This window comes from Talaromyces marneffei, chromosome 2 (genome assembly GCF_009556855.1).
Source record: "Talaromyces marneffei chromosome 2, complete sequence".
NCBI lineage: Eukaryota > Fungi > Ascomycota > Eurotiomycetes > Eurotiales > Trichocomaceae > Talaromyces > Talaromyces marneffei.
Window position 1 is genome coordinate 2,495,618 of NC_072349.1, and position 23,675 is coordinate 2,519,292.

The following is a 23,675-nucleotide window of genomic DNA, read 5'->3' on the forward strand; positions in this document are numbered from 1 at the left end:
ATCTGACTTGATAGATATGTAATACTTGGTCCCGACAGGTACTAGAAATATTCCAAGGAGCCACCAATCCATACCCTAATTGATGTTATTGGATGCGATTGAACCTACGGACTCTGTGGCAGAGGTATATCAATATCTCTGATGAGAGAATTTCAGACCAGGAGCGATCTCTCTTCCAAGTGGCAATCATACCGAGACTATGGATTTGTACCCATTCATTTTCCCGGATGTAATTGTGAAAATATCCCGGTCGATCTCCAAGATAGAAGGGAAGAAAAGATTGAATCATCGGTACTGGAGTTTGAAGACAAAGGCTACAGCACAAAACTCGGGCTGACCACTCACATCTACGTTCAACGATACCTAGACCAGATAGTTCTATATCACGCTCATCTAACTCCCTAGCTGGGATTGCTTAAGTGTAAGTTGGGATGTGACTTAGCAGTCGCAGGTGGTTTGAATAACGTTTGACGCTAAAGTTGTGCACCCAGCGATCAATGCATCGATGCATCCGTGCAGCGGAAGTTTGGCGGTGCAGGACTATCAGCAGCAACAATGTTTATCCAGCAAGATCAACAAATCCCTGGATATATTGGCTTCTTGCTACCGGCCAGAACGGTCCGAGAGATTGAACGGGGCTCGATGGCGGCTGGAGAAGGAAAGCTGCTTACTGAGGTTGGCAGCGGAATGGAAGTCATTGGCGTGCAGGTCACTGGAAATATATCTCTGGCTGGTTACTCTCTGGAACTACAATGACCATAATCAACGAAGCATTTTGGCATGAAAGATTCATGCATAGTCGATTTCGATTCGAAATCAACTCCATAGTCCTCCTCTCGACAGTCTCCAAAAGTATGATTCACCTACTACATTCGTTCGTCCTAGATAAAAGTTGCCCGGAAAATAGCTTGTTTTTCTTCAACTTCATGAAGAGATTTTGTTCCCTTTGTGATCTTCGCCATTTCCCCATCGCCGCCAAACCCTACCACCTGACCGCAAGCCGGAGAACCAAGATACATTTTGATGGCGACATGAACTGATGGGATAAACTGTGTAAAGGAGCTGGGGAAAACTACGTCAGTGCTCAGGCAACGATCCCTTATCGATTGCTGACATAAGTGGCAGCCTGACATGTGATTGGCAATGCTGATGCTTAGCCTCACATGTGTCGCTCCTGATTGGCTGCTGCCCGCCGCCTGATACGCTCGACTGTCATGTGCATCCGGTGTTACCTCTCGCTGCTCGACAACGCATCGCCAACGGTTAAAAAATTATTGCTGTTTCCCAAAGAAGGGCGCTTATATATTTCTTCTGCACAGAGAATCCACAGAACTAGCGTGTATCATGGCCTCCACACTCGTGACAACAGCTGCTGGCTGATCGTTGCTCGGGATCGTGAACGGTCCTTGCCTGATCATTGCCTAGGACAGTTACTTGTAGGTAGCCCTTGACCGTCCACTCATTTTGGATCCAAAACATGAATCGCCATTGAGGGCTAATTATCTCCTTCTTTCTTGGCAGTCGTTAAACAAAGTAGCATTCGGTTTCATTCTTTCATGCGATCGCCCCGTCCTTGGTAACTCACTTGAGCCGAAAAAGCATCACAACGCCTGCCTTTTAACGCGAACGAATCTCAGTTGGGTACCGCATAAGCCTTCAACATTGCAGTCACAAAATTCTTCTCTTCAAAGTCGCTCGTTTCGGTCAACCGCAACCATGGCTTCTCACGACGATTCTGAGAAGAAGCGGGTTTCTCATAGAATCCGCTCGCTCTCCAAATCCCTCCATCGCCTCTCCTCAAACAACGTACCGGATCGTCTCAAAAACAACGATGATGAACAAGAAGATTTCACGGCGCCACCTAAAAACCTTGCGGGTAGGGATATATCGTACATGCACCAATCTGTGTTCTCCCTGATTGCGGCCGCCGGTTCGAGATCCGATTTTCATTCTCGATTCGATGAATCTAGTGACAGCGACGGCGAGGACTCGGAAGGAAAAAAGCGACCTGATCCATTGCACAGACGACTCGTCGGGAGGTTATCAAACAGAACCGGCAAAGAACTTTCATCATCGCAGGTCATACCGGAGGAGGCTGGACAAGAAGCGCGACCTTCAAGGAAACCATCCACAAGCTCTGTTAACAGTCATCGGAGGACGGGATCGGGTAATAGGCTTCTACGATCAATACCAAGCATAGTTCCTAAGCGAAATGATAAAGAGGGCAAGCCTGATCAAGTCACCCAGGCAGCTCAGAGTCCACAGGATGAATCGCAACCAGCGCAAGAAACGAGCAAGACTACTCCTCGTACAGCGCCTATTTTGAGCCGGATGATTGAAGCCCAAACCCGATTCGACCCCGCAGCGCTGTCAACTGAAGAGCATGCACAGGCCGAAAAAGAGGCGGACGACAAACAAAGTGACGAGCAAAAGTCAAAATTCCTGCTGCCTATCCGACTGAAAGAAATTTTCGGCTTCGAAAATCCAGAGCCAGTCATCGGAGAGTACCCCTGCTGGCTTATGCAGAATGTTGCGCTGCAAGGATATATGTATATCACCGAAGGACATATCTGCTTTTATGCCTATCTTCCGCAAAAGTCAAACGTAGCTGTCAAGTCTGGCCAGTTGAGTAAGCGCGGTCGCAAAAACCCACGGTACAAGCGCTACTGGTTTTCCTTGAAAGGCGACGTGTTTTCCTACTATGAGGATCCCTCCAAACTATACTTTCCAAGCGGCCATATTGACTTGCGATATGGCATCAGCGCATCGCTTGCGGATAAGGAGAAGGGCAAGGACACTCGTGACTTTACTGTGACCACAGATCAGCGGTCATACTTCTTTCGGGCGGATAGTGCATCCAGCGCCAATGAGTGGGTGAAGGCTTTGCAGAAAGTTATCTTCCGTTCACAAAACGAAGGCGGACGAGTCAAGATATCTCTGCCATTGGAGGACGTGATAGACATAGAGGAGAGTCCTATGATGGACTTGGCTCAGACATTCAAAATTAGGGTAGTGGACATATACGAGACCTATGCGATTGATGAGGTATGTTTTCTTTTCCCTTATGATGAGCCTTTCACTTATAATGTTATAGCATTTCTTCTCGTTCTTTAACTTTGGACAAGATGCATTCGAGGTACTCAAAGGCTTGATTAACGACTCAACAGCACGAAGGATAGCCCAAGATCCTGCGGCTACCCAAGTGTTGAACGAAGTAGTCAGTGAAAGCTACCGCCAACGAGCAGATTCCTCGGCTTCGGAGAAACCAGACGCAAATCTTGAATCTAGTTCAGCTCAAAAGAGTGAGACTTCTGACCAGAATCACGAATCTGATTCTTTTGTACAGTCTATAGGCCAGACAGAGTCTTCACTTAGCCTGCAATCACACCCGGACACCATCGTCACTGCTAGCCAGATCTTGACACGTGACGATGTTTTCAACTCGCCCACAATTCATAGTCTGCGTCCTAATACTTCGCTTGAGGGTGTGTCGTTTGAACATCCCGCTCGAAAGGTATTGGCTGAGCCCACCAAGAAGACAGGGAAAGAAGTTTCTAGAGTCCCAGAACAAAATGCTTCAATTGAACGCAAATCCTACGTAGCTTCCGCTCCAACAATCCACGAACTTGTGAAAGCCGGAACATATCCTCTCCAACGGGCAGCTGGGTTTGCAGAATACCTGAAAAGCCGGTCTCGGCAAATGAGCAGCCTGCTGGCAACTGAATCTATGGGATATATTGAGAAAGTATCTGGTATGTGGATCGGTGGAGGAAAGCATTATGCCGAGGGTGAAGATCCAGCTTTGGAACAATACTTCGATGGCGAAGATGCAGAGACAAGCGGTACTTATGGCGACCGTTTCCGGGCGCACTTCGCGCTCCCGCCCACTGAGAAGCTTCAGGCCACTTATTATGGGTATCTTCACCGGGTTCTGCCCCTTTACGGTAAAATCTACATAGGAAATAGCAAATTCTGCTTTAGAAGTTTGCTGCCTGGAACACGGACGAAAATGATTCTACCTATCAAGGATATCGAAAATGTTGAGAAGGAGAAAGGCTTTCGATTCGGTTATCAAGGCCTTGTTCTTATTATTCGCGGTCACGAGGAACTCTTTTTTGAATTTAATACTGCAGACTCTCGTGATGACTGTGCAGTAACGCTACATCATAGGCTCGAGTCGGTACGATTCCTTGCGCAATCTAGCATACTAGCCCAGAAGGACAAAGACGAGGCAGATGCTGCAAAGGCTGAACAGCAGCTACTACAAGAAGCGACGCAGGCACCTCAGATAGAGGATTCGCAAGAAGTGCATCCGATATTTGATGACCCTCGCGCTTCAATTGTGAACTTCAAACCCACGGAGTCATTGCGCATCACATGTTTGACCATTGGTTCTCGAGGAGATGTGCAACCTTACATCGGTCTTTGCAAAGGATTACTCGCAGAGGGCCACCGGCCAAAAATTGCAACCCATGCTGAATTTGAGCCATGGGTCCGGCAGCACGGTATTGATTTCGCACCTGTAGAGGGTGATCCAGCCGAATTGATGAGGATATGTGTCGAAAACGGAATGTTCACTTATTCGTTCTTGAAGGAAGCTTCTTCCAAGTTCCGAGGGTGGATCGACGATCTTTTGACTTCGGCGTGGAATGCTTGTCAAGACAGTGATGTTCTGATCGAATCTCCTAGTGCAATGGCTGGAATTCATATCGCCGAGGCTCTTCGGATTCCATATTTCCGTGGTTTCACGATGCCGTGGTCACGTACTCGAGCTTACCCACACGCATTTGCTGTCCCTGAGCACAAAATGGGTGGCGCTTACAATTACATAACATACGTGATGTTTGACAACGTGTTTTGGCGGGCTATATCCGGACAGGTGAATAGATGGCGAAAGATGGAGCTAGGTCTTCGAGGCACAACCCTCGATAAGATGCAGGCTAACAAAGTGCCATTCCTGTACAATTACTCGCCATCGGTTGTTCCGCCTCCTCTGGATTATCCCGACTGGATTCGAGTCACAGGTTATTGGTTCTTGAATGAAGCTTCAAGCTGGACTCCTCCAACAGAACTTGTCAACTTCATCAAAAAGACACGCGAAGATGGCAAGAAGATTGTTTACATTGGCTTTGGATCGATTGTTGTTTCGGATCCTGCTGCCTTGACTCGCACAATAGTCGAATCAGTCCAGAAAGCGGATGTTCGCTGCATCCTGTCCAAGGGCTGGTCAGATCGTCTAGGCGATCCGAAGAGCACTCGTTCCGAGGTTCCACTTCCTGCAGAGATTCATCAGATTCAGTCTGCACCGCATGATTGGCTTTTTACTCAGATTGATGCGGCCGTGCATCATGGAGGTGCCGGCACAACTGGTGCTAGTCTCCGTGCCGGTGTTCCAACGATCATCAAACCATTCTTTGGGGACCAGTTCTTTTTTGGGTCTCGGATTGAGGATTTGGGAGTCGGTATCTGTATGAAGAAGCTCAATGTGGGCGTGTTTTCGCGAGCACTCTGGGAAGCGACGCATAGTGAGCGAATGATCTTGAAGGCTAAGCTCCTTGGTGAACAGATCCGTAAAGTGGGTTTCTTTTCCATCCAGAACGAACATTATGAGCATTTTCTAACCTATAGTACAGGAAGACGGAGTCGGCAACGCCATTCAAGCAATCTATCGAGACCTAGAATACGCGACAACGCTAACCTGCCAACGAGCTTCACTATCTGCAACGCCACTCAGTCCCGCCTCGGCAACTGGAGAGAATCCGGCAACTGAAGAAGGCGAAGAACCAGAAGACATGGAAGGCGAAGAATCTTGGACTTTCGTGGATGACTACGCTGATCCCGAGCTCCTCAAGAATGAGAATCTATTCTACCAGAAGAATTTCACTTATTCGCCGGCATCTTCACCCACACTCGCAAATAGATAAACCGGTTCTTCGACTTTCATATTCGAACAATGACGATTAATGAAACTTACATTACCTACCTACATTTTCTAATGTTGACATTTGTCCTTGTGGCTTCTTATTATCATGATGCGTTACGTTTCTCTCCTCATCCATTTTATATACCACATAACCATCTCACGAACGGACATTTTTCTAAATAGAGTGCCTCAGTGCTTTGTTGCGAGTTGATTGATGATGTTATGATATTAATGCATTTTGATAATTTCTTCTTCGAGTCAGGTTTATTGTTCCCACCATATCTACTGTGTAGACAGACAGATCCATGTGTATGTTCTTCAAGTCAAAAGGGGCTGTAGGGTTAGGGTAATGACAGCTCTCCGATGTCGTCCACAGCCAACAACGCTATTCCCGATATGGAGCTTTGGCGGGGGGTTATCGGCCAGCGGGGCGGATAAAATACCATCGATACAGTCAAAAAATCTGTCTACCATCCAGTGTTCTTCTGAGAATAAGACGCATAGAATAACTATTTCGAAATAATATTCATTTGAATACCGAGGGAAATAACCGTCTAATGATTGTTACACCAAGCGCAATGAGTTGTCCACGGGCTACGAATCGTCCTAACAACTTACCGGAAAGAAGCTGTCGGACTCCGAAAACAGCTCTCGCCCTCGTTATGTATTGTATGTACCGTATGTAATTTATCGATTTCACGCTCGATTTAATATGCGATAACCATATTAACCAGCCCCGGTAATTAATCGCCCAAAACACGTAAATACAGAACAGCCATAAGTCACCGGCGCTCGTCACATGGGCATTTTTTTTCTCTTGCGTGCTTTCGTCCAGTAGGAGCAATCCATTTCCAAGAGGCGATACTAAGAAACTGGAAAAATTCCTACTTAAGCTTTTGAGGACCTCGTGATTTATTTCTCTCACTTTTTCTCTTCCTCAATTTTATCAATCATCTATTTTCATTGTTTTTTTTTTATTGAGGTTAATACCTGAAAATAAATTCTGACGCAATGGCTACCTACGCTCTGTCTGAGTCCCACAAGGAGGTATGTCTGCATTGAACGCTCGTGGAGGCGATACGGAAACGGATTGGGCAGTGACTGACAGCTTCAATAGTTGATGGAAGTCCACCTTGCGGACTTTGATCCTGAGATTGCTGAGATCATCGTAAGTCGAATCACCCTGCAATTGGAAAAGATGGCGACTGACTATCGTATAGAAAAAAGAAATCCAGCGCCAACGCGAGTCCATCCTTCTCATTGCCTCTGAGAACGTCACCTCTCGCGCCGTCTTCGATGCCCTCGGCACCCCAATGTCCAACAAGTACTCTGAGGGATACCCCGGAGCTCGCTACTATGGTGGCAACCAGCACATTGATGCCGTCGAATTGACCTGCCAGGCCCGTGCCTTGAAGGTCTTCAACCTCGATCCCGAGAAGTGGGGTGTCAATGTCCAGACTCTTTCCGGTTCGCCTGCCAACTTGCAGGTCTACCAGGCTCTCATGAAGCCTCATGACCGTTTGATGGGTCTCGATTTGCCTCATGGCGGTCACTTGAGTCACGGATACCAGACCCCCCAGCGCAAGATCTCCGCTGTCTCTACCTACTTTGAGACCTTCCCTTACCGCGTCAACTCCGAGACCGGTATCATCGACTACGACACCTTGGAGGCCAACGCTCAATTGTACCGCCCCAAGATCCTTGTTGCTGGTACCTCCGCCTACTGCCGCTTGATCGACTACGCTCGTATGCGCAAGATCGCCGACTCCGTTGGTGCCTACTTGGTTGTCGACATGGCTCACATTTCCGGTCTCATTGCTGCCGGCGTTATTCCTTCTCCCTTTGAGTACGCCGATGTTGTTACCACCACCACCCACAAGTCCCTCCGTGGACCCCGTGGTGCCATGATCTTCTTCCGCAAGGGTGTGCGTAGCACCGACCCCAAGACCGGCAAGGAGATCCTCTACGATCTCGAAGGACCCATCAACTTCTCCGTTTTCCCCGGTCACCAGGGCGGTCCTCACAACCACACCATCACCGCTTTGGCCGTCGCCCTCAAGCAAGCTTCCACCCCCGAATTCCGTCAATACCAGGAACAAACCATCAAGAACGCCAAGGCTCTCGAGGTTGCTTTCAAGGAGTACGGATACAAGCTCGTCGCCGACGGCACCGACAGTCACATGGTCCTCGTCGACTTGCGCCCCAATGGCATTGACGGTGCCCGCGTTGAAACCGTCTTGGAACAGATCAACATTGCATGCAACAAGAACGCCGTGCCCGGCGACAAATCCGCTCTCAGCCCCGGTGGTATCCGTGTCGGTGCCCCTGCCATGACTACCCGTGGTCTTGGAGAGGAGGACTTCAAGCGTGTTGTTGGATACATTGACCAGGCCATCAAGATCAGCAAGAGCATCCAGGCTAGTTTGCCCAAGGAGGCTAACAAGCTCAAGGATTTCAAGGCCAAGGCTTCCAGCGAGACTATCCCTGAGATTCTCAATCTGCGTAAGGAGATTTCTGCTTGGGCCAGCACCTTCCCTCTCCCAGTTTAAATAATTACTAAACCGGGAAGCAAAGACTTGCTCTGTGTTACTATGATGATATTTGACTTTATAAAGCGTGTGATGTTTTGATGAAAAAGCTCAACCTGATGAATTATTCCGACTCTTTATTTAACATTTTTATGTCCTGGGGTTAAAGAAAAGGATAAACCTGATAATGATTATTTCTTTTGTCTACAATACCTTGGGTATCTGAATTTTGCTTCTTTCTATTTGTTGTGCATATGCTAGGATGCCACCTCTCTTCAACAGTTTGATAAACTTCAACAAGTTTAGATTGCATCCGGCGTAATGATTCCTTATTGAGCTTGTTTATTGACGGCTCAGATTGTTGATATAGGAATTGACCGTTTTTTTCTCCAAAGCCGTCCGTAGCTGTCTATCGCGTAGATAGAAGGGCGCTCTTGTAGGAGCTTTTACTTGGTTGATTGTTCTCGAGAGGAGATGACGTATCATCTTCAGAGGGGGAATGAGCTTCCTGAGCTATATTACCCCAGCGCTATCGCATGCTTCAATTCTTGATTTGTTTGGTTTGTTTTCGTGAGCGTAATCGATCGACACAGATCAAACACCAACATCCATCTTATCATCCTCTAGAGTGTGCTGCGCACCCGCCCTCCTTCCAAAATCAGCAACAACACCCCTCAAACTGGCAATCCTCTCCTGCAACTCCTCAATCTCATCATCCTGCTCCTCAGTCGTCCTCTCCACATCCGACAAACCCTGCACAACAGCACGCGCCTTTTGAATACGTATCCGAATCGCGCTTGCGGCTGTCAAGAGATCTTTTGCTTCGAGGGGTGGGAGGTTGGATGATGGTGTTGCGGAGTCGGTGGCTCCACCGAGCGGTTGTTGTGACGCAGGTTTTGGTTGAGGTTGAGATTGTTTTTGTTGTGACTGTGAGCCTGCCTCCGTTTGACTTGCGACTCCAACCGAGGCATTCCCGCCGATGGTGGATTGACTGGCCCCCGCCGCCGCTGCACCAATAGTAGGCGTATTCGTCGACGACAATAAACGTAGTACTAGCGCGTGTAAAGGCGGTAGGAAATCAAAGGTTTGCGGAGGCGGGAATGGGACTGCTTGTGGTGTTGTTTTTGGTGCCGGTAGTGTTACTTGCGGAGATGTCGGAGCTACGTCGGGTGTGGACGAGATCTTTTGCTGTTGCGATGCGGCGGAAACCGGTGATCTGGAGGCCATAGTGAACTGGGCCTTGGGGATGGACGAGAATGGAGCCGGGAGTTTAAGGGATGTAGGAGGGATATGCTTCGGATTGTTGTGTATCGAAAGACTCGAGACTAGTTTTGCTGGGCCTTGGCCGTTTGCTATGGATTGCGCATTCGCGAGATGTTAATCCGAGACTGGCTGTAAACAGAGGGATAAGAGATATGAATGATGCCAGTGTCGGTCCGTGAGTGAGTACTTTCCGCCACAAAATCAAATGAGAGAGTTGAATGCTATGTTAGTCGTAAACTGTTCCAGGTCTTCTAAATAGGAAGGTGAGGTATCCAAGCTAAAAGAGCTCGAAATAGGAAAGAATGTTGATTCCTTAAAAGTCAGGCATCGCTGACGTCGACCGGTTCCGAAACGGGATTCGGTCTGAATGCCCCTCGATGACGCCCCTCGGTCTGATGCCTCTTTTTTTTTTTTTTTTTTTTCTTTCTTTCTTTCTCTGTTGACTCTATCAATTGAATGCTATCAATTCTACTCCTTTTTTGATCATCGTGTTCAAGCTTCAAGAAGATACATTATAGATCTTGGTCTCATTCTACTATACAATACCCCACCATGGCCAAGGTAGACCAAAAAGTTGCATTGAGTAGGTTTTTGTCTGATTGCTATTTGGTTTCTCCAAGGTCCCCAATCGGCTCTCAAAAGCTAACAGTATGTTATAGTCGTCATTGACGGTTGGGGCATCGCTGGCCCCAACTCTCCACCAGAGGGAGACGCGATCGCCGCTGCAGAGACTCCTGTCATGTCATCCTTTGCCGACCCCAAGTCCAAGACTGCGCAAGGATACACAGAGCTCGATGCCTCGTCTCTGGCAGTCGGTCTCCCCGAAGGCCTCATGGGCAACAGTGAAGTCGGCCATCTCAACATCGGTGCTGGTCGTGTCGTCTGGCAGGACAGCGTTCGTATCGACCTGACCTTGAAGAACGGCAAATTGGGCGAAGTCGAAAACATTCGCAAATCATTCCAGCGTGCCGTGGATGGCAATGGACGTCTTCACTTGTTGGGATTGGTCTCTGATGGTGGTGTGCACTCGCAAAACAAGCATTTGTACGGTCTTCTCCAGGTTGCCAAGGATATGGGTGTGCCCAAGGTTATTATTCACTTCTTTGGTGATGGTCGTGATACCGACCCCAAGAGTGCCGCCAGATATATGCAGGAATTGTTGGATAAGACCAAGGAACTCGGTATTGGTGAAGTCGGCACTGTTGTTGGTCGTTACTACGTTATGGACCGTGATAAACGCTGGGATCGCGTTGAGATTGGTATGAGGGGTATTATCACTGGAGAGGGAGAGGCCAGCACCGACCCTGTCAAGACTATTGAAGAGCGCTACGCCAAGGGCGAGAATGATGAGTTCTTGAAGCCTATCATTGTTGGTGGCAAGGAGAACCGTGTTCATGGTAGGTCCATTCCAGCATGGTCATGAAGATAGACTAATCTGGATAGATGACGACACCCTTTTCTTCTTCAACTACCGATCAGACCGTGTCCGCGAGATCACTCAATTGCTTGGAGGCTACGATCGCTCTCCCATACCCGACTTCCCCTACCCCAAGAACATTCAAATTACCACCATGACCCAATACAAGTCCGACTACCCCTTCCCCGTTGCCTTCCCCCCTCAACACATGGGCAACGTCCTTGCTGAATGGCTCGGAAAGCAGAATATCAGCCAGAGCCACATCGCCGAAACCGAAAAATACGCGCACGTCACATTCTTCTTCAACGGAGGAATCGAGAAACAATTCCCCGGCGAAGAGCGTGACATGATCCCATCGCCCAGAGTTGCAACTTATGACTTGCAACCCAAGATGAGTGCGTGGGCTGTTGGAGAAAGAGTCGCTGAGCGTATTGCTGAAGAGAAATTTGGACTTGTCATGAACAATTTTGCGCCTCCAGATATGGTTGGCCATACCGGTGTATATGAGGCTGCTATTCAGGGTGTGGCCGAGACTGATAGGGCTATTGGCCATATCTATGAAGCGTGCAAAAAGCATGGCTACATTCTGTTCATTACTGCCGACCATGGGTAAGTCTTTCTTATACCATATATGAATATATATAACTAACTGTTTACAGTAACGCCGAAGAAATGCTCAACGAGGAGCGCAAACCCAAGACCTCTCACACTTTAAACAAAGTTCCATTCGTCATGGCCAATGCCCCTGAAGGCTGGAGCTTGAAGAAGGAAGGGGGCGTTCTTGGAGATGTCGCACCTACAATTTTGGAAGCTATGGGTATCGAACAGCCCGAAGAGATGACCTGCCACAGTCTTTTGGTCAAGTCCTAGGCAGTTCCATCCTGCATTCGAAATGATCTCTCGCTTTCCTGTTCTTTCCTGTTTTCTTGTTTAATACGATATAACGATGATATCGCTATAAAATCTGCGATAAAATAGATAAATAAATTTCTTGTGCTAGTTGCCTCTTTCATCTTTCGTACTGTGAGTAAGATTTCTTACGTACTTACTATCAGCTCCCATCCTTATAGATCAAATCTACTAGTAAACCTATGACGGGAAAAATGAATGCATCATTCATGAATTCAGTACGGAGCTTTTATTTTGATATCTGAATTGCTAATGTTTCCCATCTTACCCACCACCTCAAGCAGCAACAGCACCAGCAGCAGCAGGCTGCTGCTGCTGAACCTGCGACTGCAACTGAATAATCTTTATATCTTAATTAGTTATACCCCTCTAAATATGATGTAAGAAGGAAAAAACTCACCTCTGTCCTCTTCTTATCACTCTTATTATTAATCTCCTGAATCTGGCCCTCTATCCGTTTTCTGTCATGCGTCAGTCCCTGCATCCCACCAAGTAGGGGAAAAAAAAGAAGACGAACATCTCCTTCTCAATAAACTCCAAGCGACCATCAACAGCCATGACGGCTTCGGACTTTTCCTGCTTTAGAAGCACGGGCCCGACGAGTTTGTAGATGTTTGAGTCATCGTCCAGGGATGCAAATTCCTGTTTTTGTTTTACATTAGCATAACCGTTTTGGTAGAGATAGGTTCGGGTTTGAAAGGATTGGCTTGCCTGCTGCACGGCCTGGTTCTCTTGTTGCTGTGATTCGAGCTTCTGTCGTGCTAGGATGATTGTTTCTAGTTCTGCAAACCCTCCGTCTTAGCATTCCCCCTTCCATTTTGATTCAATTAAATTGACAGTTGGGGGATTACCAGCTTGAAGATTCTGATATTCTTCTGACAGCGCCTGTAGCGCCTTTTGTGCTTGCTCCATTTTGGTTTTATATGCTGGGATGTTGGATGCAGAAGGATTAGCGGGGATGATAAAAAAGAGTTAGGAGGCTATCTAGGTACGTCAACCGGCCAGACTACCTAAGTAAGTCGGGTCCATCCCGAATGGCGGCAGGCATGCAACTTTCTAAACAAACACACCCTCTTCGACTCTCTACTTTGCACTTATTGATCCTCTACTCTTCGACAACTCTCAGGACTTTCCACACATTTTTAGGGAGTGTCTCTCAATTGCTCTTTTTATTTCGTTCACAGCGTTGTGCCTCGAATACTCGTGTGCGTTTGGAGCTGGCAACCCCACTCCAGGCGAACATCCATCTCCAACTCTCTGACCTGAAGCCTTTCACCACATCCCCAAACCAAACGACACGACTATTTAAAACACAATGAGTAACACCGATTTCCTCGGTCGAGCCATCGATACCGTCAAAAAAGCCATCGAACACGACAATGCCGGCGAATACGAAAAGGCTTATCAAGGCTACTACGCCGCGTTAGAGCTGTTCATGCTCGCCCTCAAGTGGGAAAAGAACCCAAAATCAAAGGAAATGATTCGAGCCAAGACAGGGGAATATATGGACCGCGCAGAGAAGCTGAAGAATCATTTGGCGAATGCAGATAACAAGAAGAAACCGAGTGCGGTGGGCGCGAATGGGAAAGTAGCGAATGGGAGTGGGAAGGGGTGCGTTTCTCCTCTTTTTGTCGCCGAGATGGATGTGTATTGCTGACTACTGTTATTGGGGTATAGGAAAGAAGACGAAGATGGCGAAGATGCAGAGGCCAAAAAGTTACGAGGCGCGTTACAAGGAGCCATTCTTTCCGAAAAACCCAACGTGCGATGGGAAGATGTCGCCGGCCTGGAGAATGCAAAAGAAGCGTTAAAGGAGGCCGTTATATTACCGATAAAGTTCCCTCATTTATTCACGGGCAAGCGGCAGCCGTGGAAAGGTATATTGCTGTATGGACCTCCTGGAACGGGAAAGTCGTATCTTGCAAAGGCTGTTGCGACGGAGGCAAACAGTACATTTTTCAGCGTTAGTAGTAGTGATTTGGTTTCGAAATGGATGGGTGAGAGTGAAAGGTAGGTTTTTTCCCACCTTATTTGGTGTCGTGAAGTCTCGTGAGACTAGCTGACATGGTTAGACTCGTCAAGCAATTATTCAATATGGCCCGAGAGAATAAACCGGCTATCATCTTCATCGACGAAGTTGACGCTCTGTGTGGGCCGCGTGGAGAAGGCGAATCCGAAGCATCTCGACGTATCAAGACCGAACTCCTCGTGCAAATGGACGGTGTCGGCAAGGATTCAAGAGGCGTTTTGATCTTGGGTGCTACAAACATCCCTTGGCAGTTGGATGCTGCTATTCGACGACGATTCCAGCGAAGAATTCACATCAGTTTGCCGGATATCAATGCACGAATGAAAATGTTCATGCTGGCCGTGGGCTCCACGCCGTGTCAGTTGACGCAGGCCGATTACAGGCATTTGGCCGAGATTAGTGCAGAGTATTCCGGTAGTGATATTAGCATAGCGGTGCAGGATGCGTTGATGCAGCCCATTCGGAAGATTCAGACTGCTACACATTACAAAAAGGTATGCTGTCCCTCTTCTATCTGTCCTAAATTATGCGACTAACAGGACTAGGTCCTCGTCGACGGCGAAGAGAAGCTCACCCCCTGCTCACCTGGTGACAACGGCGCAATGGAAATGAACTGGATGGAAGTCGAATCCGAAAAACTCCTGGAGCCACCACTTGTATTGAAAGATTTTATCAAAGCTATTCGAAATTCACGACCGACTGTTAGCAGAGAGGACTTGGAGCGGAATGCCGAGTGGACGCAGCAGTTTGGTAGTGAAGGTTCATGATTTTATGTCTGTTTCTTTTGGCCACGCCTCTTGTCTTCAGTATAGTTACGACATTACACGTTCAAAGATTTGGAGTTCTCTTTATACACACGTTCTGTTGGCCTCGGGCAGGCGTTCTCAATTGATTATATCTTCTCCTCCAACCTTTGAAACTATTTTACATACTGAATTACAGCGATACATGGTCAACAATCTTGGAAGTCTTAGTGTTGTTGTCTATAGATCATTAGATCTGTACTTCGTAAGCTAAACTAAATCAGGCCTAGTGTACGATGCAAGCGGCCTTCCGCTGACGTTTGGTTCTGACTGCGGAAGGCGCGATAAGTGAGCGACAGTGACCTTGATTACTCACTCCCCCTCTTCTGATCTCTCTCTCCCATCCTTCAGACTTCATTCTTTTCTCCTTGCTGGACAGACTGGATTATCTAGTCCATCTACTAGCTGATTTCAAGCTAGGCCCCAGCTTAGCAGCATTACTCAGCATTTCACGAGACACTATTGAATTGCGCCACTCTCGGCCTTCTTTCACGTTCCACTATCATCTGAACTAATCTCTTGATTACTCGTCACGTTTGCATCCGAAACAAGCACGGATCTCTAGGCAATCCCAGTTCTGACATTAGAAACAAATGTCATCCTCCTTCATATTCAGCTGGTCATTCTTACGTTCTTTATAAACTTGCTGGATTATATACCCGGTTGAGGATATACACTTCATGCACCCATATCATGCGACCATGATTCGACGCAACTCCGATCTTGAAATTCATCTGCCAGATGCAGATGCACCGTCATCCGCAAACATCATCGATCCGGCAGATATAGAGATGCTCACCTCCGACGACGAGAAACAGATCCTCACCCTCCCCCCTCACATCGCGGCTCGATTCTATCGACGATCCGCCAGCGCTCGTCGCGCATCCGATAAGCTCTCTCGCCGGAGCTCGGTCTCGTCGATTCACTCGCACCACTCGAATACCTCTGCGCACGGCGGCCCCCAAAGCGACCACCTTGCGCAGCATCTCCGCCGTGCCTCTATTCTCGAATCTCGCAAAGCACGCCTAGCCGACCGCGCCGCTCACGCTGAGAAAGTACGACTCCGGGCAGCCGTCGCGAAAGCTGCGACACGGAACTTGCAACGAGAAGAGCGGGCACTGGCTGCGCAACAGGCTCGCGAACGACTGCTGGCTGAAATTACTGCTAAATGTGAAGATGAAGTCCGGCGAGCCAAGAAGAAAGCGGAAGAGACTCGTGAACTGAAAGCTGCAAAGTACGCTCGTCTTCGATTGGAAATGGCGGAGAAGTTTGCCGAGGCCGAAAAGCGACGGCTACAGTATCAGCAGACGCACCGGAGGCCACGGACGGCTAGTCTTCCTGCCGGGGAAGAGAGCAAGATGGTGAAGACAGTGCTTAATTCGTTGACGCGGGATGCTGCGGCGCGGATCGTTCAGAACGCTTGGAAGAATCATGTTGCACGAAGAGTTATGGAGTCATTTCGGTCTTTGGATTTGTCCCAGCAGAAAATTCGTAACATGTCATTTGATGACGTGAGTTCTCTTCTTTCACAGGAGAGTGTTTTGGAAACGATGGCCCAGGTGCTTCGTCTTTGCGGATTGCAGGATATGGAAGGCGGAGAAATGGGCGAGCGAGGCGCTGTGCGGACGTTTTTGAGCAGCTACTTGATTCTGTCTCATCCGTCCTCGGTGATGACCGGCGATGGCGAGCAAGAACAGGACTTGATTGAGAAAGCCCGCGACTTGGTCATATCGTTTGAACAGATTACGAAACGGCTTTTGAAACATCAGCCCATCACTTCCATGTCGAGTGAGCTTCAGGTTCTCCGAGAAGCATACAGTGTCTTTTTCTCGGCTTTTCATGCTTGGAAAACTCACGACTCTACCGTGTTGATTGAGATCATGCTAGCTCAATTCGTTGAGTTGGAGCTTATTTGGCAGACTGTAAAAGAAGATCGAGCAGGAGGTGCTGCTGACGAATACTATCAAGGCATTCGAACAAATCAAATTATGCTTTTGGCCAGATTGAAACGACTTGCAGGTCCTGATAAGGCTCTGGACATGGTCAAGCAAGCTCTTAGAAAGGCTAAGAGAGAGAAGAAGCACTTAAAGTCGTCTAAGCAGTCGATTCCTCGGTCTGCAGGGGTTTCGACTAATGCCGATGCTCACGCCGACAGTGTTTCGTCTCCAATCAGTGAAACCTTCAATAATGTTGAGAGCGCCGTGCTACACGAACTAGACAAGCAGAGACTATCACCTCATGAAAGCTTCACAAAGGCCTTGACAGCTTTACCTGAAAATCGAGTACTCGTCCATGAACTATTGATCAACCGAGAGTTCAGGATTGAACAAGGCCAGTATACCGAACCTCGTCAGCAGATTATGAAACACATGACCGACATGATGAGGAGTGACGTGGATGCTGGCCTCGGGACAAAGTGGATAGTCGCAATGGCCACTGTTATACAGGACCGACTTTTGAGGTCCTTGCGAGCTGGAAATTCTCTGCATGTTTTGATCAGTGAGGCGCTCGACCCCAAGTTAATTGAGAATCAATGCGAGGCTGGCACATTCTCGTACGATTCGTTCTTTGACTTTATGAGCCGCATACTTCCTCAGCTTTGTGCGCCTTTCCGAGACCCGGAAGTCAAGGCATTTGCTGAAAACAAGTCTGGTGATCCCATTGATCGATTGTCTAGGTTGATGGGCATTATTGACTTGTTATCTTTGGACCATACCAATTTTATGATCCAGGTGGCAGCTCCTCAGCTTATTCAAGAAGCACCAGGTTATGAGCAGAGGACGTTCCAGAAAGGTTTAGAAGATGGTACTATCAAACTTGAAAGAACAAAGCGGTTCTGGCAAAAGAACCACAATCTTGTCGTTGATGAGATGAAACGCCGAGATCCGGAAATTGCAGAGCGGCGTCAAGTACAGCCTCCAGCAGCCAAGGTTTATGCACAAGGGCTAGTTGATATTGTCCTCAATAATGCTCCGGTTCCATCAGATCTGGTCCCAGAAACTCTAGAACTGGATAACGCACGATTGGAAAAGCTCCACATGACTGCATTCAAGATTGCGGCAACGGCAGCCATTCTCCTTACTGCGAAGAATTTACTGAAGCGAGATTCACGATCACAATGGAAAGCAGAAGCGGATCGTATTTTGTCTCTTGATTTTACCGAAATCAAGCCGGAGAGAATCCAGTCGATTATTGAGTCTACCCGGCCGATGCCAGCTGCTGCGCGATCGCAGCTATTGTCGATGATGAGACGGGTCTTGAGCCCGGTCGCGATGGCTACTACCTCGGTTGACAATCCACTAAGCTCTCAAATGCCCTCTGTTGAATATGTCTCTGGACATATTTCTTCTTCATCATCCGCCTCATCCGGATCGACATCTACCGGAACGGAAAGTCCTACCAGCACATCCTCCTCCTTCACGGACCCAGTCGCCCGACTCATCCTATCCCGTCTCCGCGCCCATGTCTTGTCTCGACTGAGCGCGGCAAGTGCCAGTGAACGCGTTCGCGCAACAACGACAGCAAGCCAATCCCTCGCCGCAGCGGGCATGCCAGAATTTGTCAACGAAGTCGGGAAATTAGTTGACGAGTTGGGCAAGGTGCGGGATGTGGATTGGACGTGTCATGGGTTGGTGTATGAGAGGGTTATTAGTGAGTCTGTTAGTAGCTAACTTAACCCTCAGATTGAGTGCATTGCAATTGGGTTTTTGTTTTTTGTTTTTATATGAATGATTTGGTTTATGATTTAGTTATGCCATATTTGATGCATTATAATGAGTCAAGAATGATATCAATCGCGGTCTATTGAATCTACTGTCATAAACCAACCATGCTTAACATGGAGTAGGGTTAGGGTAATATGTCAGCGTGTACATCGGCCCCGCAGTTCTTCTCCCATTTTTTATTCTGCGCTATGACGAATCATCCCACTTCTCTTATTATCTCACGACTTGATAGACAAGTCACAAGACAGTACGACAATACATAATAGTCATACCGAAGGACAGAGAAGTTGCATGAATTGAGAATATACAACCATAATCGACCCCTCACATCCATCATCCAACTACTCGGCTTTCATCCGAAGAAGAAACCACCGCATGACAAACACCACCATCGAAAACAACTTCTCTAATCTCTCCCATAACAAATAAAGAAGAACAAAATGTGGAAAACAAATTTCATATCAGACCTAACACCGCCTTCCCTCGAACGAGCATGGCAATCAGCCCCTCATCCTTCTTTGCCTCTAGTCGCAACCAGCAGCGCCGACAAGACCGTTCGCATCTACTCGCTCGTCAATTATAAGTTACTTTCTGTTATTTCGGGCGGTCATAAACGGAGTGTGAGGAGTTCAGCCTGGAAACCTACCGCGTCTGCTGGGGCGACGAAAGGGGAGAGTGTGTTGGCGACGGGCAGCTTTGATGCGACGGTGGGGATTTGGAGGAGGTGGGATGATTACAACAATAATGAAAACCATGAACATGCGCACGATCACGATCACGACCACGACCACGATCATGACCATGATGAAGGAAAGGAGGATGAGGAGGAGTGGCGCTTCGCAGTCCTCCTCGACGGCCACGACAGCGAAGTAAAGTCTCTCTCTTGGTCCGCCTCTGGTTCATTGCTCGCAACCTGCAGCCGCGACAAATCAATCTGGATATGGGAAGATCTCGACGACGGCGATAATAACTTTGAGACTGTTGCGGTCCTACAAGAGCATTCCGCTGACGTGAAATGTGTAGCATGGCATCCGACAGAAGAATGTCTTGCGTCAGGAAGTTATGATGACACAATCCGGATCTGGAGGGAGGATATCGATGATTGGGGCCAAGTAGCGTGTTTGAAGGGTCATACCGGCACGGTTTGGAGCCTGGATTGGGAGGGTGTTGACTGCTCCCCTTTCCACCCTGTAACAGTACCGGCCGATGACTCGGCGAAAATAAAGCAGGAGTATAAAGACCATTTCGCCCTTTCAGGACCCAGAATAGCGTCCTGCTCAGCAGACCAAACAGTCCGCATATGGCGTCGACAGTCCAAACCCCAGACCGAGCGCAGCGCCTTCTCGGCTTCGAATACCGGTATACCGAGTATCATTCGTCCCACGGGACTAGACGAGACATGGTGCCAAGATGCGATCCTGCCGGCTGCGCATGATTTGGCCATTTATGCTGTTGCGTGGAGCAGACGAAGTGGTCTTGTAGCGTCTACGGGTGCTGATGGACGGATTGTTGTTTACGCTGAGTTTTTCGTACCCTCTTCCCCCTCCTCCGAGACGGAGGCGAAAGAAGGGGATGAGATGGATACTTCCGAAGACACAAAATTCAAGACAGAGTGGAAAATAGTTGCCACTATCGAAGCGGCGCATGGCATTTATGAAGTCAATCACATCGCGTGGGCGAAGCGGGGCGATAGACGTGGAAGTCAGGCGGATGAAGAGATATTGATAAGTACGGGAGATGATGGGAGTGTCAAGGTTTGGTCGATAGAGAGGGAGTAAATAGGCCTATAGATCGTGATTATGTAGTAAATAGATATATCTATATTTCTCAATTTCTTATTGGGGAGGTACATGAAATGAACCGAACGGGATGGGATCATAACAAGACGAACAATCGCGCCATACACAATTTCATCCGGCTTCAAAAGTAGTCATGATCATTTTGGAGGGACGAAAAGAAGGGAAGAAGAAGAAGAAGAAGAAAAACATCCATATTCATCGCAATACATGAACGCCGCTTAACATGATGTAAAATCAACTGAAGTCATCGAGAAACAAAACCTATTGCTGACCCTCCTTTTCTGCCTGTCGTCCCCGATCCTCTTCAGCCACCTCGTCCGTATCATCATTTTGAGAATCTTGATTCAAACTGGACTTGCGCTGCACAAACGGTCCTTCCCTGATGGGGCTGTCGCGGTTCTGGAATCCAATCGATCCGGGATGGCCGCTGAGACTACCGGGGATGGGCTGCGACGTAACGGTTGTAGATCCTGGGCCACCGATATGTCCATTATTCCCGTTTGATGGGTTGTTGGCGGTGGGCGATGTGGCTGTTAGATGAGGGATGTTTTCGGGGACGGGGTGGCGGGAGCCGATGCTTGTGACGCCAACGTCTGAGGCTTTGCCGGCTTTGCTGAGAGCGTAGTCGCCGGAGTCGAAGTATTTGCGTTCCTATCCAATAATTAGATTTGGGGTTGTTTGAATGCTTGGGTATGTTGGGCGTACCTTAAGTTTGTTCTGGAGGAGGTCTTTCTTAGTGGGCACTTTGCCATACAGACGGAGGAGTCGTTGTTCATCGGGGCTGAGGGACTGTTTCACGTAAATATTAGTGCGGTGGAATTTACAGATGACGAGAAGAGCTTACGCTGATATCGACTTTGTTGGCTTGATGTGGGTTCATTTTGTTGATTGCTGTGCTCATGCACAGGAACGATTGTAGGGTTGTTGGTTTGTGTGAAATTGTAAGCCACGCGATCGTGCGAGTATGCGCAATGGCACGGGTGGACTGTCTCTTGTCGAGTTTATTTGCTCGAAAAGAGAGTTTTTGTGTGCGTAGTAAGGAGTCTTATTCGAGAATCCGATTGTTTGTAGATAGTCAATCCAGGAGGGACGATAGTGTGTAGTTGCGGGGAAGTCAGGTCAGTGGTTGAGTTGATTCGGTCGATTCGAGGGTGAGTTGTTCAGACAAGAGACGAAAGAAGGAAGTGACATTTAAAGTACTAAAGAGAGAATAATTCGTAGTTAATTCTAGATGGAGTAGACAAATGACAGGGATGGAGGTTAGTGAGAGAAAACAGTCGTAGTAGGTAGGTCAGAGAGGAGTTGGGTGCTGAAACAATCAGTCTAGGTAATCTGAGGTGGGGTATCTGCTTAGCTTCTTCTTCCTACACTCCACCAGGCTACCAACATTCTAACTACATATTCTTCTTCAAGGTTAGAAGCATTCTACTGTTAGTACTTCATGCTAGTCTATCAGGTGATCTGTCTGTCGACCCAATTATTCGACCATTTCTGGAGGCGAATCCTCCACTCTGTCCCCTCACAACTTAACTACCATGAAGGTTTACGTCAGATCCTGGCGGAACTGAGATTCGTTCAATCAACTCGACGTCCTCATTTGGGGCACTTCAAAGAGTGGTTGAGCGTTGGTGCCAGACGGAATTGCAATTGGCTCTCTGCCTCTTATCAGTGAAATATGTATGTTCTTGTAACCTACCTGTATTCGCCGGATTTTGAAGTTCATGATGTCCATTAGTAGCCCCGCACAAGGAAATTCCGTATCAGAATACTTATTTCGTAGAATTTATTTTGAATATATACATTTTGAACCATTTCTTTCCAGTATATTCAAATTATTCAGTTAATTTTTAACTAGAAACCTGTACATAAATTCGAAAGTGGTCCGGATTGATATCTACCGCAGTAAAAATCGTTTGTGACGTCCTCGACTCCGCCGCAAAACTTTTTCCAACACCCATCTACCACAATAAACATCGCCAAAACAGGTACTAGAAGGTCGGCGCAGCCAAGTCTTCCAAGTTCAATTGAAATCCAGCCCTAAGAGCAAGCGGAAATCTATCCGCAAAATGGCACAGACTCCGTCCCCTGGGACATTGACTTTCGTAGTCGAACATCTCGACCCCGAGCTAGGACCCTGGTCCGCCCTGGAATATGCATGTATCGCACGCGAATCCAAAGAGTCCGGCACTCAATTCTTATTGACATCCGTTCCTGAAGAACTACAGATGCCAGATCATCTGGCGCGCATGGAGGAACTCAAGCTTGAGCGGCGCAGTGTGGAGGAAATCTTTGCAGATCGCAAGTCGAGAGTATGTCTGCTAGATCCGGCTGCAGAGACGGAGTTGAGTCCGGCTGATGGAGATGATTTTGATGTGTTTTTGTTTGGTGGTATACTTGGTTAGTCTCCTCGGTGATATATTGATATCGAGATACGTTTCTGACCGTTGAGCTTACACAGGCGATGACCCCCCAAGAGGTATATCCGTCATCCTATATGCATTGGTCGATTCCTAACTTCCGAGAAATAGATCGCACATCTGAGCTACGAAGAAAAGGTTACGCTGGACGACGACTGGGCCCTGTCCAAATGACCACAGATACCGCCGTACGAGTTACTCGCATGGTTTCACTAGATCGAAGTACGTCCCAACCTATTTCTGCTATGATCTAGCTAATTCGTATGACAGTCCCACTGGACAAAATCCCCTACGTTGATAATCCTGAACTGCGCATCAATGATCATGAAAGTACAGAAATGCCGTTCCGATATGTTCGGGATAGCCATGGGAAGCCCATTATGCCTGATGTAAGTCTTTCGAGTCCAAGTTTTGACAGCTGGTACTAAAGGTTGCAGGGAATGGTTGAGTTGATCAAAAAAGACGCCGACAAATCTTTGGATGATTTGTTTTAAGGATTCTGCACAGAAAGAAAGCCAGGAGAAAAAGGATTGATATCGATAGAGTAGATACGTACAAACAAACAATGCAAACTTGCCAAGCTGAGATCCGCGGGCTGGCGGCAGGACCCACTCTGGCAGTAAGCTAATTCCGAAACGGGCAAAGGCCACGCTTCAATTCCCCGTGATCTGTCTCACCTATTCTCAACATAATCCCTACAAACACAGCTTGGACAGTGAAAGTGAAGCTGTGTTCTAGACCTTGAGAGACTCTTTATAGCCGAAGTGCCGCGTTGTATACAGCTCGACGCCGCCGGATTGATGACAACTGCGACGTCAGCTATCTACGAGGGACCTTCGATATTTGAAGGTCAATACCTCCA

The 23,675-nt window shown here is 47.8% G+C and overlaps 10 protein-coding genes across 10 annotated transcripts; 7 read left to right on the forward strand and 3 right to left on the reverse strand.

Moving 5' to 3' along the window:
• Positions 1-1,214: 1,214 nt before the first annotated feature.
• Positions 1,215-5,924, forward strand: EYB26_003266 (uncharacterized protein; the record flags this gene model as incomplete). Its single annotated transcript, XM_054262567.1, has 4 exons — positions 1,215-1,436; positions 1,522-3,045; positions 3,095-5,575; positions 5,634-5,924. The coding sequence occupies 4 exons, from the start codon at positions 1,215-1,217 to the stop codon at positions 5,922-5,924; spliced, it is 4,518 nt and encodes a 1,505-aa protein (XP_054118542.1).
• Positions 5,925-6,934: 1,010 nt separating this feature from the next.
• Positions 6,935-8,472, forward strand: EYB26_003267 (uncharacterized protein; the record flags this gene model as incomplete). Its single annotated transcript, XM_054262568.1, has 3 exons — positions 6,935-6,970; positions 7,041-7,091; positions 7,144-8,472. 3 exons carry the CDS (start codon positions 6,935-6,937, stop codon positions 8,470-8,472), a joined length of 1,416 nt encoding a protein of 471 aa, XP_054118543.1.
• A 573-nt stretch (positions 8,473-9,045) lies between these two features.
• On the reverse strand, positions 9,046-9,678 carry EYB26_003268 (uncharacterized protein; the record flags this gene model as incomplete). The annotated part of the gene is made up of 1 exon (XM_054262569.1): positions 9,046-9,678. One exon carries the CDS (start codon positions 9,676-9,678, stop codon positions 9,046-9,048), a length of 633 nt encoding a protein of 210 aa, XP_054118544.1.
• Positions 9,679-10,266: 588 nt separating this feature from the next.
• Positions 10,267-12,001, forward strand: EYB26_003269 (uncharacterized protein; the record flags this gene model as incomplete). Its single annotated transcript, XM_054262570.1, has 4 exons — positions 10,267-10,297; positions 10,374-11,111; positions 11,158-11,740; positions 11,791-12,001. 4 exons carry the CDS (start codon positions 10,267-10,269, stop codon positions 11,999-12,001), a joined length of 1,563 nt encoding a protein of 520 aa, XP_054118545.1.
• A 315-nt stretch (positions 12,002-12,316) lies between these two features.
• EYB26_003270 (uncharacterized protein) lies at positions 12,317-12,952 on the reverse strand (the record flags this gene model as incomplete). Its single annotated transcript, XM_054262571.1, has 5 exons — positions 12,317-12,382; positions 12,441-12,501; positions 12,558-12,682; positions 12,752-12,822; positions 12,892-12,952. The coding sequence occupies 5 exons, from the start codon at positions 12,950-12,952 to the stop codon at positions 12,317-12,319; spliced, it is 384 nt and encodes a 127-aa protein (XP_054118546.1).
• Positions 12,953-13,355: 403 nt separating this feature from the next.
• On the forward strand, positions 13,356-14,836 carry EYB26_003271 (uncharacterized protein; the record flags this gene model as incomplete). Its single annotated transcript, XM_054262572.1, has 4 exons — positions 13,356-13,651; positions 13,718-14,050; positions 14,113-14,563; positions 14,615-14,836. The coding sequence occupies 4 exons, from the start codon at positions 13,356-13,358 to the stop codon at positions 14,834-14,836; spliced, it is 1,302 nt and encodes a 433-aa protein (XP_054118547.1).
• A 737-nt stretch (positions 14,837-15,573) lies between these two features.
• On the forward strand, positions 15,574-18,543 carry EYB26_003272 (uncharacterized protein; the record flags this gene model as incomplete). The annotated part of the gene is made up of 1 exon (XM_054262573.1): positions 15,574-18,543. The coding sequence occupies one exon, from the start codon at positions 15,574-15,576 to the stop codon at positions 18,541-18,543; it is 2,970 nt and encodes a 989-aa protein (XP_054118548.1).
• Positions 18,544-19,037: 494 nt separating this feature from the next.
• Positions 19,038-20,375, forward strand: EYB26_003273 (uncharacterized protein; the record flags this gene model as incomplete). Its single annotated transcript, XM_054262574.1, has 1 exon — positions 19,038-20,375. The coding sequence occupies one exon, from the start codon at positions 19,038-19,040 to the stop codon at positions 20,373-20,375; it is 1,338 nt and encodes a 445-aa protein (XP_054118549.1).
• A 282-nt stretch (positions 20,376-20,657) lies between these two features.
• Positions 20,658-21,276, reverse strand: EYB26_003274 (uncharacterized protein; the record flags this gene model as incomplete). The annotated part of the gene is made up of 3 exons (XM_054262575.1): positions 20,658-21,047; positions 21,102-21,185; positions 21,241-21,276. The coding sequence occupies 3 exons, from the start codon at positions 21,274-21,276 to the stop codon at positions 20,658-20,660; spliced, it is 510 nt and encodes a 169-aa protein (XP_054118550.1).
• A 1,186-nt stretch (positions 21,277-22,462) lies between these two features.
• EYB26_003275 (uncharacterized protein) lies at positions 22,463-23,307 on the forward strand (the record flags this gene model as incomplete). Its single annotated transcript, XM_054262576.1, has 5 exons — positions 22,463-22,793; positions 22,855-22,872; positions 22,925-23,035; positions 23,084-23,202; positions 23,251-23,307. The coding sequence occupies 5 exons, from the start codon at positions 22,463-22,465 to the stop codon at positions 23,305-23,307; spliced, it is 636 nt and encodes a 211-aa protein (XP_054118551.1).
• Positions 23,308-23,675: the final 368 nt, after the last annotated feature.